Here is a 15,513-nt window from a genome sequence, read left to right as displayed (position 1 = left end):
CCCCCAAAACCCCCCTGGTTACGCCTATGGAGCAATGTATGAAAGAGAGCCAAATGTGTAATTGAGTGTCCTTTTTCTTGGGATATCCTTATGGATCTTTAATGCAGTTAATTCCTATACCCCAGGATAAAAATTATCAGGAATGTATACAGGGTGAGGCAGATAAAGGGCCTATTAGAAATGTCTCGAGAACTAAAGGTAAGAGAATCGTGAAAATTGGAATACAGGGGTTTTGAGGTATGAAATATTTAATGAAAATATTTTAGTCTCTTTGCTACTTTCGGTTAAACCGCAAGTTGATTGTAACTTTGTTTTTTTTAATGGGACACCCTGTATATTTTTACATTTTTGGATTCTGCTCGATGTCTTCTTTCTTAAAATATGAGGTTTTGTAATAATTATACTGGGCAGTTTAAAAGATAATTACGGTTTTTTATAAATTTTGTAGCAAACTTCACACCCTGTACAATTGTACTGATTTGATATCAAAAACTCCATTTATGTTTAAGTGATTTTTAATATAGTCTATTATAATAAAAAATTAATAATATAGCGAAATGTTTAATTTTAGTAAACAGGGTTGGTCGAAACTCGGAATGAGTATTTTCTATTGCTAGTAGTACTTTTTTGTTATACTCTCCTAGAGCAAAAACTTTGCTAATCAGTTCCCCATTACAAAATTTATATTAGTAATGGTAACAAAGCAACTGGAACTATAAAAATAATATATTTAATGTTTAATCAAGTTTAGTGTCAAAGCCATAGCCAACAAGCCAACTAGGTAGAATATGGTTTGTTTTTATTAATATTTTATGCACCAACAATCTTAACAACGTAGACATTTTGGTATCTCATCCAATATTAATAAATTAAGGAACATTCTAATTAACATGTATTTATTTAAAAAAATTATTTATGATTGAATATTTTCACGGCAAACTTAATAAAATTTCACGTAATTTTTGTTGCAATTAATGTTTGGCTTAAAAAACTACGAATAACTTACAAATTAAAGCAGTTAGGTATAGGGAATGCTTAAGAAATAAAAAAGTACTATAGAATATCATTTCATTACAATACTAAAATACATAATATCCATTTAAGAAAACTCAGAAAATACTTATTCCGAATTTCGACTAACTCTATATACTAATATTAAACATTTCGCTATATTATTAATTTTTAATAATAACAGACTATATTAGAAATCACTTGAATATAAATGGAGTTTTTGATATCAAGTCAGTACAATTCTACAGGGTGTGAAGTTTGCTACAAAATTTATAAAAAACCGTAATTATCTTTTAAACTGCCCTGTATAATATTACAAAACCTCATATTTTAAGAAAGAAGACATCGAATAGAATCAAAAAATGTAAAAATATACAGGGTGTCCTATTTAAAAAACGAAGTTACAATCAACTTCCGGTATAACCGGAAGTATCAAAGAGACCAAAATATTTGCATTAAATAGTTCATACCTCAAAACCCCTGTATTCCAATTTTCATGATTTTCTTACGTTTAGTTCTCGAGATATTTCTAATAGGCCCTTTATCTGCCTCACCCTATATAGACCTTCCGGTCTAGATCCATAATGTTCAGCGTTAAGGGATACCTCGTGTAGGGTGGGCTCTTCACTACGCATTACGTGACGACGTACGGTCTTGACTAGAGGGAGGCTGAGGCTCAACTTTAAAGCGCTATATTCGTTTAATCATAAAATAATGGATTGTTTTTGTTTCAGGTCAAAAATATGCAATGTTGGAGCTGAAATCTGCTCTGTCCGGTATACTTTGCAATTTCAAATTGGAAGCAGTTACGAAACCTTCAGATATTATCCATAAAGCTGATATAGTGATGAGACCGTCTAACGAAGTAAAAGTTAGATTTATACCAAGAACGCAGAAGAAATAGTTCTCTGTAGAGCGGATAATTGTTCATCACTTATTATTATTTATCGTCACTTGTCATTTCGTATTATCACATATCATGACTTAATATCACTTATTAACACTTATCATCACTTTTCGTATTCAGAGATCTTGTATAAACGTTGCTTGGATGGTTGAATTGTATAGCATACATTTACTTTATTATTAATTTCATATGATATTAAAAATATAAACATTTTTGAATTGTTTTTTTTTCGTATTTGATAATACATTTCTTTTATACTAGGCAGAATTAAGTGTTGTTAGTACTATTTCAGCACGGAAACGTGGAACAACTGCAAAAAGGGTTTGAAATTAGCAGCCCAAAGTACATTGGTACAAAATACAGGTACCTGGATACAGTACAGTACTTGGATAGGTACAAAAACTTAAGAAGAAAGGAGAAACGAATGCACCTAAAAATGAAATGGAAATCAGAAAACGACATATATTAGAACGGCTCGAAAGCCATATGAGTCAAGGAAAATCAAGCTAAAACAAACAAAATCGCCAAATAAACAATATTAAAAAATGATTCAATCCGAGAATCAACATTTGTAATGATAAAGAGGGCAAGTTGGCCAAAAAGAGGATATCCTGTTACGATGGATAAGACGCTTTCGAAAATAAATTGCTGAAAGGGGAACCTAATCACAACATAGAACTGAAGTACCGAAATGAGGAATTTGTGGAACCACCTTCAGTAAAGGAAGTAAAAATATCTATAAAATTATATAGTAGGTATAATAGATCTGCCACTGCTTTTGCAAATCATTTTTATATGTATAATATATAAGTTAAATTACACTGAAGAAAGTATACAACATTGCCTTACTCCCCTTTTATTGAGAAATCTTCGGTTCGTTAAAATTTTAAAGACGTAATGTTGCTCGCTGATTCCAATGCAGATTGGCGATAACTCTTAAATCCTTAGCATCCAATTACAACTCTTGTAGGTATTGTATCATTAGTTCTTCGTGTTTTATCGATACTTTCTTTTTTCCATCTAAACAATTATAGCTAAACCTTCGATCTAAACTGTTTAAACTGCTTTATTTAATGGGTTATAAGTCAAACAATCATAGTATTGAGTAAACTTATATATTTTTATAAGACTTACTAAACATCTTACATACAATAAATCATACAAGTGACGACCATGTTGACTGGCTTGAAGTTAGCCATGTCATGTCTAGCACTCAGCCCCTTGCTACGCTGTTACACAGCTATATATATTAAACACCTTCCCCCTAAGATCGATATCTATAAGGGGTCTTTATATTACGACCAACTCTCGTCTTATAACTGTTAGAAGTCTCAATATTTGGGTTGACTTTATGACTCAATGTAGGTACTGATTTTACATTTGGGCTTGGGCAACTAATGGTTTTATTAACACTATCATTTACGTTAATGTGAGTGGTATCTTTATGAACACTTTGTGACTGAATATCAGGGTACAACTCGGGTTCTAAAATGAGTTCTTTTTCAAGTGTTGTGGTGTATGAATGTTTCATTTGGTGTGAATTCCGTCTAATAATTTTATTGTTATCTTCTTTTTTCACCCAATATGATCTAGGTTCATTGGCCTTTTCTAACACAATTGCTTTACGCCAATAACTATCTTTTGAACTTCTTATTACTACCCTATCTCCCTTTCTAAACTCTACTGGTTTTCTTCGTGCTGTCTTATCATAACGTACTTGTAATTTCTCTTTTTCTTTGCATAAATTCTTATATACTTGTTTCTGGATTGTAGGTTCTAATTTATTAGCTGTAGTTGGTAATTGTCCTCTCAGGATCCTGCTCTGTAAAATTTGAGCTGGAGATGCATCAAGATTTATTATGCAGGTATTATTATATTCCATCACCAAATCTCTAAAATCAACATTTTCCTCATTACTCTTTCTTAAAATTTGTTTGCTTATATTGACTGCTTTTTCTGCAAGTCCATTACTCTGGTGGTAATGTGGAGTGCATGTCATAATTGTAATGTCTTTTTCTCTATAATAATTTTTACATTTTACCGAAGTAAATGGTAGATTATCTGCAATTAAAATTTCTGGATATCCAAATCTACTAAAAGTATCTTGAAATGAGTTGATTACTGAACTGGAGGTTTTATCTTTTAATATTGAAATGTCCAACCAATGCGAAAAATAGTCTACAATTACTAAATATGCTTTTGAACCATACTCTAAAATGTCTGTACCAACTTTATTGAATCTTAGTCTGGGAATGTCATGAGGCATCATTGGTTCTTTAAAATTATTTGGTCTGTATTTCTCACATATCCTGCATTTTTTTATATAGTCTGTCACATCATCATTAAGTCCTGGCCAATAATATATACTCCTGGCTTTGTTTATAGTTTTACTGACTCCTATATGGCCTTTGTGAAGCAATTTTATCATGTCAAGCCTAAGTTTTTTCGGAATAATTATTTTGTCATCAATAAATGCGATGCCAGCTTCAAAATACAGTGAATCTCTTATACCATAGTACTTTTTACACACTTGAGGAACATTTTTTTCTTTTGGCCACCCATTATAATAAAAATCAAAAATTACTGCTAATGCCTCATCCTGGCTAGTAGCTAGTCTTAACTCAGATTGCTTTTCCTGGCTCATAGGTAAATGTTTACTCACTGAGTGGACCATTTCAAACATTTCTGGGTCATGTGTCTCTATATTTAAACTGGACCTAGATAGCATATCAGCAAAATGTATGTCTTTCCCAGGAACAAAATATACATTTAATCTGTACTTGAGAAGTTTAAGCCTTAAACGTTGGAGTCTAACTGATCCAATTTTGGAAATTGGCTTCTTCATAATGGAGATTATAGGTTTGTGATCTGATTGAACGTCAACATCAAAATTATAAATAAAATTGTGAAATTTTTGAGTAGCATAATAAATTGCCAATAGTTCCTTCTCAGTCTGACTATAATTTATTTCACTATCATTCATATTTCGTGATGCACAAGCTACTAATTTTAAAATAGAATCATATTTCTGGAACATACAAACACCTAAACCATTTTTAGATGCATCACATTGTAAAATAATTTTTTGATTAGGATCATAAGGGACTAACGCTGGTGATTTACAAATTATGTTCTTTAAATTATCAAAACATTTTTGATGTGACGGGAGCCACACCCATTCTACATTATTTTTAAGTAATTGACAAAGAGGTTGAATATGTTCAGCCATGTTCGGAATGTACCGTCTAACGTAATTAAATGCGCCCAAAATTCTTTGTAATTCTACTTTACTATTTGGTTTTTCAAGTTTACAAAGTGATTCCACTCTGTCAGGATCTATTTGCATCCCTTTATGTGAAAAAACTTGACCCATAAATCTGACCTCTTCTTGACAATATTGAAATTTGTCCCCATTAAACTTTGCTCCTACTTCTTTAGCCCTTTCTAACACTTTTTTAACAGTTGTACCATGTTCTTCTTTTGTTGTTCCCATAACAATCATATCATCATGACAAATCAATAAATTCTCTATACCTTTAAATTTATCTTCTACTACTTCTTGAAACAGATCTTGGGAATTTGATAATCCATATGGCAATACTTTATATCTGAAAATTCCATAAGAAGTTGCAAAACAGCATTTCCATGATGATGTCTCGTCAAGTTCTAAATGATGATACCCTTCAGAGAGATCAAATACAGAAAATATCTTTTTACCTATCATTTGTGCACAAACATCTTCCAATTTATGTACTACTCTTGGTTTGCGGACTATTTGTTTGTTTAGATCTAATGGGTCTAAGCATAAACGTAACTTACCATTTTGCTTTTCCACAATAACAATGCGGTTTATGCTTGCCCTGGGGTCAATTTCGTTAACTTTGACAATTGCCCCTCTTTTTGTCAACCTATCTAATTCATTTTTTAAATTATCTCTAATTGCGACAGGTACATTTACAGGTGGGTAACTTACTGGCTCAAAATTGTCTACTGTAGTGATCCTATGTTTACCACAAAATTTACCATGACCTCTAAAAACTTCAGGGTTAAGGTTTATAAATTTATCCCTTTCTGCTAATTCTAAAGTACCACAACTCTCAATATTGTTGATTCGTTTAACTAACCCCAAAGCAATACATAATTTACCACTTAAAAGAACTCGAGTTGCCCCATTAATAATTGTAAAATCCTCGTAAACATACTTATTTTTATGTTTACAAAATAAATTTACGACACCCATTGTTTTAGCCTGAGTACCCTCAAACCCTTTCAGTACATAATGATTATCCCTAATTTTAAATTGTTTATCAATTTTCTTAAAAATTTTTAATGGAATTATACTTACATCTGCACCTGTGTCAAGTTTTACTTTAATTCTCTTGTTTTCAATTTCTATAATTTCATCCCAAATATTTTGACTACTTACATTTTGGTATACTTTATTGACATTTCCTACAAAACTATCAGCTGATCCATCACTGCTATCTTCATCTATGACATCAATATTCTTCACTCTACACGACTTTGCAAAATGGTTTAAAAGCCCACATTTCTTACATTTCTTTCCATACGCTGGACATTCTCTGGCCCCATGAGTTGACTGACATCTTTTACACTTGAATTTTTCATTGGTATTCGCTTTACTTCTAGAGTTATTATAATTTCTATGGCCCTGGTACCTATCTTTACGAACTTCTCCTATGTCTACATCTTTTCTTTCGGTATGAAATTTCAAATTTTGGTTCTTACTTTGTTCACTAGTTCTACAAAATTCGATGGCTTTTTGTAGGGTAAGTTTGTCCACTCTCAATAGAGCTTCTCTAGTAACTGGATCTCTGATGCCCATTAATATTTTGTCTCTCAGAGCTTTATCTTCGGCTGTTTGTTCTGGATCAATTTCATTATAATTACATGTTCGAATCAAATGTCTACAACTAGTAAGAAACTGCTCAAACGACTCTCCTTCTTTCTGGACCCTCATGATAAAATTGTATCTTTCAAATGATTCATTCATCCTTGGATTAACATACTTATCGATTAGTGATATCATCAAGTCATACTTGTTATTTTCGGCTTCTGGGATCTCGAATGTGGACATAATTTTGGCAGACTCAGCCCCAATTATATTTCTTAAAATTGACATTTTCATTTTATCTGCTGACTGGTCTTGTCCCGTTGCTAGTAAATAATCTTCGAAACTAGTCTTCCAGAACTTCCATTCGCTTGCAGCATTTTGATCCTGCAGGTCAAAATCTGGTGGTAATTTTACATTTATTCCCATCACTGCCATTGTAGGTTATGTATGGTACCTCGTGTACAAGTTGCTATAAATTTAGCTTTTCGACTGTAAACTGTAACCCAACTAGCTGTTTGACTGCGCCATGTTTAAACTGCTTTATTTAATGGGTTATAAGTCAAACAATCATAGTATTGAGTAAACTTATATATTTTTATAAGACTTACTAAACATCTTACATACAATAAATCATACAAGTGACGACCATGTTGACTGGCTTGAAGTTAGCCATGTCATGTCTAGCACGCAGCCCCTTGCTACGCTGTTACACAGCTATATATATTAAACATAAACAACACAATATATAAAAGCAAAAGTAGAAGCGGAACTAACTGCATCAACTGAATCTAGTAATAGGATAAAACAGAGGGACTCTCTGAGTATTCTGATAATCGATGAAATAATAAAAAATGGAAGAACTAAAAAGGGATTCTAAATAGAAAAAAGAATGTGTGTGTATACTTTGTACGCACGTGAGAAGTTATACGTCTACTATATGATTCCAACGAAATTAATATGTACTTTAAACAGTTTATTTATATTTTATTAAAACAATACCAAAAATTAAAAAAATTAAAAAATAAAACACACACAAACACAGTGCCACAAAGAAATGATTTCTGAACAATAATTATTGTTGGCAAAATTTTTAACCAAATACGCATTTTCTGGAAACAAAAATTATATAACAAATATAAAAGTACTTACAATCATAAAATGTATAAAAAAAATAAAAAAATAAAAACTTGCATTGGGATTCGAACCCGCGTTTATTCGGGTACTTTGGATTTGAAGTCGAAGCCTCTACTCATTTAACCACTTACACGTACCTGTTATGTGCGAAGATAGGCCAACTGAACGTTTTACTGTTTGACAATTCTGAATTTAATCAAATTAGTTTGATTGTTGTGAAACTAAAATATAAAAATACAACATAACATAGGTAAGAAAACAATATATTAGATGAAGATTGGTAGAAATTTTGTTGGTAATCAATTTATGTAAATCAAAGCATTACCTACTAGATAGCTACATACATTTCCCAAATAGGTAAGTACCTATGTAATTTTTTATCACAATACTGAAACATTTACAATAATTACGTACCTGTTGCTTTTAAAAACTATTTAAAAAGTCACTACAATTACAAACTTGCTTTTTTCTGTCCTCACAACAATAAAAACAAAAACTAATATACACAAGATTTTGTTTACCCATAACCGACATATTGAACAATTGTTGACAGGTCATTGTAATTACCCAATCAGAGCCCGTATAACGTTTGAGCTGCGCTCAGGACCAAGACTTTTGATGAATTCGCGCACATATAAATTTACTCTCAACGCACCTAAAGAAGTATAACTTCAAAAGCAAGTACTTAAAATAATCTGCTATGTAGACCATATGCTGCACCAATTAACGACGTTCTACACCTTCGTTGCGGGGTATGCCTCTCAGAGGAAAGGGGGAAACTTATATGCAAGCGAAAGTTGGTAACAATGCATTTATAGCAGAATACTCAAATCATATGTTTCAGTATTGAATACTTTATAAAAATAAATTATAATAAATTACGGAAATTACGGAATTAATTATAATAAATAAATTAAAAATAAATGGTACGGTAAATAATCCTCATTTTTTAATATCTTATTCCTTAGAAAAAAACCTTTAATTTAAGCACAAATAATTAAAAATCGTAAATTTGGGTCAAAAGTTATTAACTTTTTAAGAATTCCCATAAGAGCCCATGTTAAAACTTAACTTTGACCCTTAATAATAATTAAACGGCACGGTAAAACAATTTTTAAAAAATCAAGTCTTAGTTTTTTGATGTAAACTATAACATACTACAATTTCATGCAAATCTTTAATTCTTTGCTGAAGGTGTAGAACGTCGTTAAATATAACCGCCAGAAAATTTGACATGTTAATTTTCCAAAAAAAAATGCATGGTTATTACAGCAAATCTACTAAAATATAAATTGGAACTGATGAGTCAGATAATAGAACAAGTGATGGAGTTTAAATATCCAGGCATCATACGGCGTAGCTAGAGAAATCTCGAAACAGAAGTGGATGATCAAGTGAAAAGAGCAAACAGAGACGTAGATTGCCTAAATGAAACAATGTGAAAAAATAAAAATATCGGAAAAGAAATGAAAGGCAGAATTTACAAAAAAATCATTAGACCAATAATGACATACGAGGGAACACACATAATTGCTAAAAACAGCAAAGATGCACTATGGGAAAGAACTAGAGGTACATATATACGACGGAGGTGCAAAGGTGGAGAACATCAATAACTGGATAAGAAATAGACGAGTAGAATGAAATGATCATATAAGCTGATTGATCACACTCACACTCTTATTAATGCGAGGTATCTGTTATGCCACTTCCGTTATTCACTAATTGCAGTGGTCTACTGCTAAATCCACAACACTGCAACGAGTTCCGTCTGATAAGCCTTATGAGTCGTCCAATGTCCTATTTAAACTCGTACATAATCGAATCTATAAGAAGTGCGAAGCAATCATCTGATACGATCAGTTTGGAGTCAGAGCTGGCATGGGTCCAAGAGAAGCCTCTTCAGTTTACTAGTTTTGGCCCAAAAATGCTACGACCAACAGAAATATAATATTCATATGCTTTATAGACTTCGAAAAAGCATTTGATAGAGTAAGACACGACCTAATATTAGAACGTTTGCAAGAAATCAGTTTAGATGGAAAAGACATCAAATTACTAAAAAACTTATACTGGAACCAAAACGCCAGAATTAGGATCGAAGGTTCCATATCAGCAGAAGTAGAAATTAGGAGGGGAGTTAGACAAGGATGTGTTCTGTCATCCCTGATGTTTAATCTTTGCTCAACAACATGCATACTATATAATGCACAGTGGCGACGCGTGACTTTTTCGAAAGTGTTACCAAAACCAGATGTAAAAAAATCTAATTAAAAAAAATTATTTTGATCCTCCCAAATATAAGTTTTTGTTTTTAATCCTGTGGGATAAAATTAAACAAATCACTGTTCCCAAATTATATGTATGTAATTATGTATATGTAATAGGTATAACAACCCAGATAGCACAAGTACGTTTTATGGACATCCAATGGACGTACATATCTGTGTACATTGGAACGTCCAATGGACGTCCCGCTAAGGTACAATGGACATCCGATGGACGTCCAACGAATGTCCAGAGTTCACAAAATTGGACGTCCATAGAACGACCGCTACAAACGTACATTGTACGTTGTATTGGAGCTTTCAGTGTACACCTTATGTACATTCAATGTACGTCTTATGGACATTTGTAGGGCACTTTTCAGAAAGCAATCTAGTATCCATAATTTTGTGAATACATAGCAAAAAGCTTTTATAGGAAATAGTTCCTTATAATACTAAACTTATAGATACTTAAAAATATTACACAAAAGACCTTTTTTATTTCTCTTTACTATAACTTCATTATAATATATACTTTATTATAGGAACTAGGAACTTCATTAATGCACGACTGCACTTGCACGATAAACAGAAAACACAAATATATCACAGGATGTATTTTCATAAAGACGAGATTCAGATAATGACGCCCTAGGAAGCATGCACATTAAAAGAGGTTTAATCTCTGTTCTGTTTCTGTTCCAAACTATTTTTAGAGTCAGTACCGTTGTTGTATATTACAAGCGCGTGTTTGCGATTCTGTGAATTATGATAAATAAACCATCCTTCAGTATTCCACAACAATTAACAGCGATAATCCCCTAAAAGTACCTGCCTACTACACCTTTCACGACCGATAGCGCGAAGAGCGACAACGTTGTCAAGAAGATTCTCATTTAGTTTGTATTGGGACTTAATATAATAGTCGCGTTTTGTGTAAAATATCCATGGACCACAAATGGATGTCCAATGTACGTTGAAATCAAACGTCCATGGACGTCCCGTAATGTACGTACATAGTACGTCCAGTTTTGGTCCATGGACGTTTGGACTTTAAATGTACGTTATATGGACGTACATCGGACGTTGTGTGCTATATGGGAATAAATAATAAACAAACTAAACAGATTATTCTACAATAAAATTAACATAAAAATGAAACAAGTAGGAAAAAGAACATGTTTTGAAAACTATTGTTTATATTTTAAGTCTTCCATTTTCAATAATCCCATTTTTTTCTTCAAAGTTATATATAAAAAATATATACAAGGAGAATGACTTTTCAAGTAGTTGATCGATTACGCAGCAACACTCTTCCATGTTTAAATGCACGCACACTGTAATCTGTAACAGGTACTAAACCAACGTTGTTACCAAACCAAAATATGGTTACAATGCTGATATACACAGCGTGCCAAAGCGCCGTCTCTAGAGACGTTGCTCCTTCAAAATTTTCAGAAACGAGCTAGTCCCGAGCGAAAGAGAGGATTCTCCTGCTTTACCATACCCAAATGTGGTAACAACATAATAACATGCAACGGTATCACATAACCTCGCCAATATTTTCGTGCGTCTAGTTGGCTATTTACTGAATTAGGTACTATTAATAAATATTTCTGATAGTAAAAAATATAAATGGAATTATTTCATAGTAGTCATAAAATATTTATTTGCAAGATTTTTAATTGTTACCAATGGTAACAGTGGTTACATGGACGCTTCGCCAGTAATAATGCATACCCCAAACGAAGAAGTATTACATAGAATAGACAAGGAAAGAAAACTTTTCAACACAGTGCAAGTTAGAAAAACGTCATAAATTACCTAGGCCACGTCCTGAGAAGTACTAGTACCAATATGCTCAACTAATAGTGAAAGGAAAGATCGAGGGAAAAAGAGAACTAGGAAGGAAAAGACTATCGTGACTAAGAAACATCCAATAATGGACAGGGCTAAATTTTGAACAGCTAATAAGAATAGCTAAAGACGGCGGAGTTTGCAATTGTAGTAGCCAATCTCCATTGATGAGCGGGCACCTTAAGAAAAAAGGATCTCTTACTTTTATTAAAACACATTACAAAATTACTTTATTAATTTCAAATACCTATTTAATTTTTTTTTGTTTTCGTATTGTTGATATTTTTGTTTATTTTCTTAAATTTCAACAGATTTATTACAAATTGCTGCATTATTTGCTTAAGCTATTACAGTTTGTTAAAACAAAACATTTAACACATTATCTTCAGAATAAATTGTACATAAAAGGCTTATTTTAACTATAGATATATTTATATAAAAACGGCAAAAAATTACTTCCTAGGAACAAACTTAATTCTAATTTCGTTAGCTGGTCTAAGAACGATGTCAGCCTTAAATCTCATGTCTGCAGGTCTTGTTACAGGTTCCAGCTTAAAATTGTTTATCAGTCCACAAACTGCAGTTTTCAGTTCCAACATGGCATATTTTTGTCCTAAAAACAATTACATAGTTAGTATTGTAAATATAAAATTAAATGTTTTTTATTAAAAAATCTTATATAGAAGATATATCTGTTAAAAAGAGCCCTTTCGAGCGAAATCACAGAACATTTACGGAATAAAAACTCCATCTTCAGGGCTACTACAAGGTGTACATGTTAAAGCCACTCAATATATGAGTGAAAACTCTAACAAAATTTTTATTATATTACATACATTGTTTTAACTCATATACACACAGGTGTTGGTCCAAAATTGTTACGATCAGAGGAAGGACGTATTCCTGTGCTTTCTAGACTACGAGAAAGCTTTTGATCGTGTCCAACATCACAAGTTAATGCAGATCCTCAAGAAGCTTGATATAGACCAAAAAGACATAAGATGCATTGAAAACTTGTACTGGTATCAGGCAGCACAATTAAAAATAGACAATTCTATATCCAAATCCATACATATAAGAAGGGGTGTTCGGCAGGGATGTGTGCTTTCCCCTCTTTTATTTAACATTTATTCGGAAGCCATATTTCAAGAGTCTTTGGAAGATGCAGAGATGGGAATCAAAGTGAATGGAGTATTAATCAACAACATACGATATGCTGATGATGCTGTCTTAATTTGCGACAACATAGCAGATCTTCAACAACTTGTCACTATAATCGGAGAATACAGTAAGCGAATGGGATTAGAGATTAATACCAAATTCATGATCATCTCCAGAAACTTGGATGCATTTGAAAACTCCACCATAACACTGAATACTAAGTCCATTGAGAGAGTGAGCAAATTCAAATACCTAGGAACGTGGCTTTTTGAAGACTGGGCATCGGACAGGGAAGTAAAATGTCGCATTGAGCAAGCTCGACAAGCTTTCGTAAAATTCAGGAAGGTACTGAGCTGCTCAGAGTTCGACCTTACACTGAGACTAAGGTTTACTAAATGCTACGTGTGGTCGGTGCTGCTATATGGCATAGAGGGCTGGACACTCAAAACGAGGGATATAAACAGATTAGAAGCCTTCGAAATATGGCTTTATCGCCGTATCTTAAAGATACCATGGACGGCGAAAGTCACAAATGTGGATGTCCTTAAAAGAATCAACCAAGAACGTCAGCTTTTCGAAAACATCAAGAAAAGAAAGACGGCGTATTTGGGTCACACCATGCGAAACGAAAAATACCAGTTCCTTCAACTTATAATCCAGGGTAAAATTGAAGGCAAGAGAGGAATAGGACGCAAGAAAAAGTCCTGGCTCCGAAACATAAGGCAATGGACAGGGATTACCGACATACAATCACTGATCCACATTGCAAGAAACAGAGAGTTAATGGAAAATGTGATCGCCAACATCCATTAGTGGATTTGCATTTGAAGAAGAAGAAGACACACACCCAAACTTATATGGAATCATCTGATATTTCTTAATATTTCGTGCAAATTTAAAAAAACGAACACACGAAGTAAAACAATATATACATATTTTAAAGCAATTTAATAACAAGTACATAACAATTAAATAAAATAATAAAGTATTTAACAAACAAATTGAAAGTAGTTGTTTTAAAGTCAATAGCATACAAAATTTCAATGTAAAACGAATAATGTTTAAATTGTTTTTATTTATTTTTTTGTATTTTGTGGTAGTCAATGTTATCACCTCTAGTCCTTAACCAAACTTCAGTTTGCTTGAGCACGCTCCTAATCAAATTATCAACATTTTGTTGTGGTAGGCTGCTGCATCCTTTAAGAGCAGCTTGTACTAGCCGTGCGGTGTTTTGTGGATTATCCCGGCGAGCTCTAATTTTTCTTTTAAGCATATCCCACAAATACTCTATAGGATTAAGCTCGGGTAAGCAAGCAGGCCACTTCAAACAAGTGATACCTTCTGCTTCAATGATGTCTGTAGTCACTCTAATGGTATGTAGAGGTCCATTATCATGCAATAAAATTAAATTTTCTCCTGTTGCACCTCTCCAGAGCCTGACTACAGGTTATCAACATACCTGTGAGCAGTTTAAGTTGATTGGATGAAAATTAAAAGGAGTTTCCTTACGGAGCACAATTCCTCTCCAGAACATTACACTTCTCCTTGTATATTTGTGAACAGATCTGACAGTTTTCGTTCTTGCTTGTCTTCCTAGACCTCTAAGTACACGATTTCGTGAATCATCTGATTTTACACAAATCCTGACTTTTTTTGAAAATAGCACATTTTGTCAATTCCCAATGTTCCAGTTTTGGTGGTGAAGACATCAATTTAGGCGATCAATCTTGTGCTGCCTGGATAACTCGGGAACCCATAACTGTCTCCTGCTGTATACCTTTTTGGTTTGGTCTTCTTATCGTTTCAACTGAAACAGTTACATCTGTAGCTTCCAAAAGCTGCCTTTTGGAGCTACAGGTGAGAAATGGTTGGGTGTCTTCCAGCTGATTGGACAATTAAACGATTGTGGAGAGCCGTTATTACTTTTGTCGACTTTCCCTTGCTTTATTTTTTAGCTTTCCTAGTAGACCAGGGCGGATCTGTAAAAATATTAGTACATTTGTACGTTGAGAGGTGACTCAAATTTTTTTGCAGAAATTGCTTGAAAATAACTGAAATAATAATATTTGAGTTATCCTCCCTCTCAAAAAGGTCCGGAACATTGTTTAAATAATCAAAACGTCAAAAAATGAAGGAAAAATTCGATTTTTTTCTTCGTTTTTTGATTATAACTTTGAAAGTATTCATTTCCGAGAAAAGTTGTACTGACATAAAAGTTGTATAATTAAATTTCCTACAATATAGAATTGTTAAAAATTTAAAAAATAGTCACGCTTGTTGCAAAATAGCAATAATTGCAAAAAAACTATACAAAAACAAGT

At 32.9% G+C, this 15,513-nt stretch overlaps 2 protein-coding genes across 3 annotated transcripts in view; one reads left to right on the top strand and one right to left on the bottom strand.

Moving 5' to 3' along the window:
• LOC126881695 (cytochrome P450 4C1-like) overlaps positions 1-2,131 on the top strand; it is a 121,210-nt gene extending 119,079 nt beyond the window's left edge. For both annotated transcript variants that reach the window (XM_050646103.1, XM_050646104.1), the window contains one exon: positions 1,746-2,131. In XM_050646103.1, the coding sequence (XP_050502060.1) occupies positions 1,746-1,915 (170 nt within the window). In that variant the 3' untranslated portion in view covers positions 1,916-2,131. The remainder of the gene's footprint in view (positions 1-1,745) is intronic.
• A 10,125-nt stretch (positions 2,132-12,256) lies between these two features.
• LOC126881694 (cytochrome P450 4C1-like) overlaps positions 12,257-15,513 on the bottom strand; it is a 76,144-nt gene continuing 72,887 nt past the window's right edge. Inside the window, exon 8 of the mRNA XM_050646102.1 lies at positions 12,257-12,644. Coding sequence (XP_050502059.1) covers positions 12,484-12,644 — 161 coding nt within the window. The 3' untranslated portion in view covers positions 12,257-12,483. The remainder of the gene's footprint in view (positions 12,645-15,513) is intronic.

The sequence above is a fragment of the Diabrotica virgifera genome, chromosome 3 (assembly GCF_917563875.1).
Source record: "Diabrotica virgifera virgifera chromosome 3, PGI_DIABVI_V3a".
In the NCBI taxonomy this organism is placed as follows: domain Eukaryota; kingdom Metazoa; phylum Arthropoda; class Insecta; order Coleoptera; family Chrysomelidae; genus Diabrotica; species Diabrotica virgifera.
This window is presented reverse-complemented; position numbering and strand designations above follow the sequence as displayed.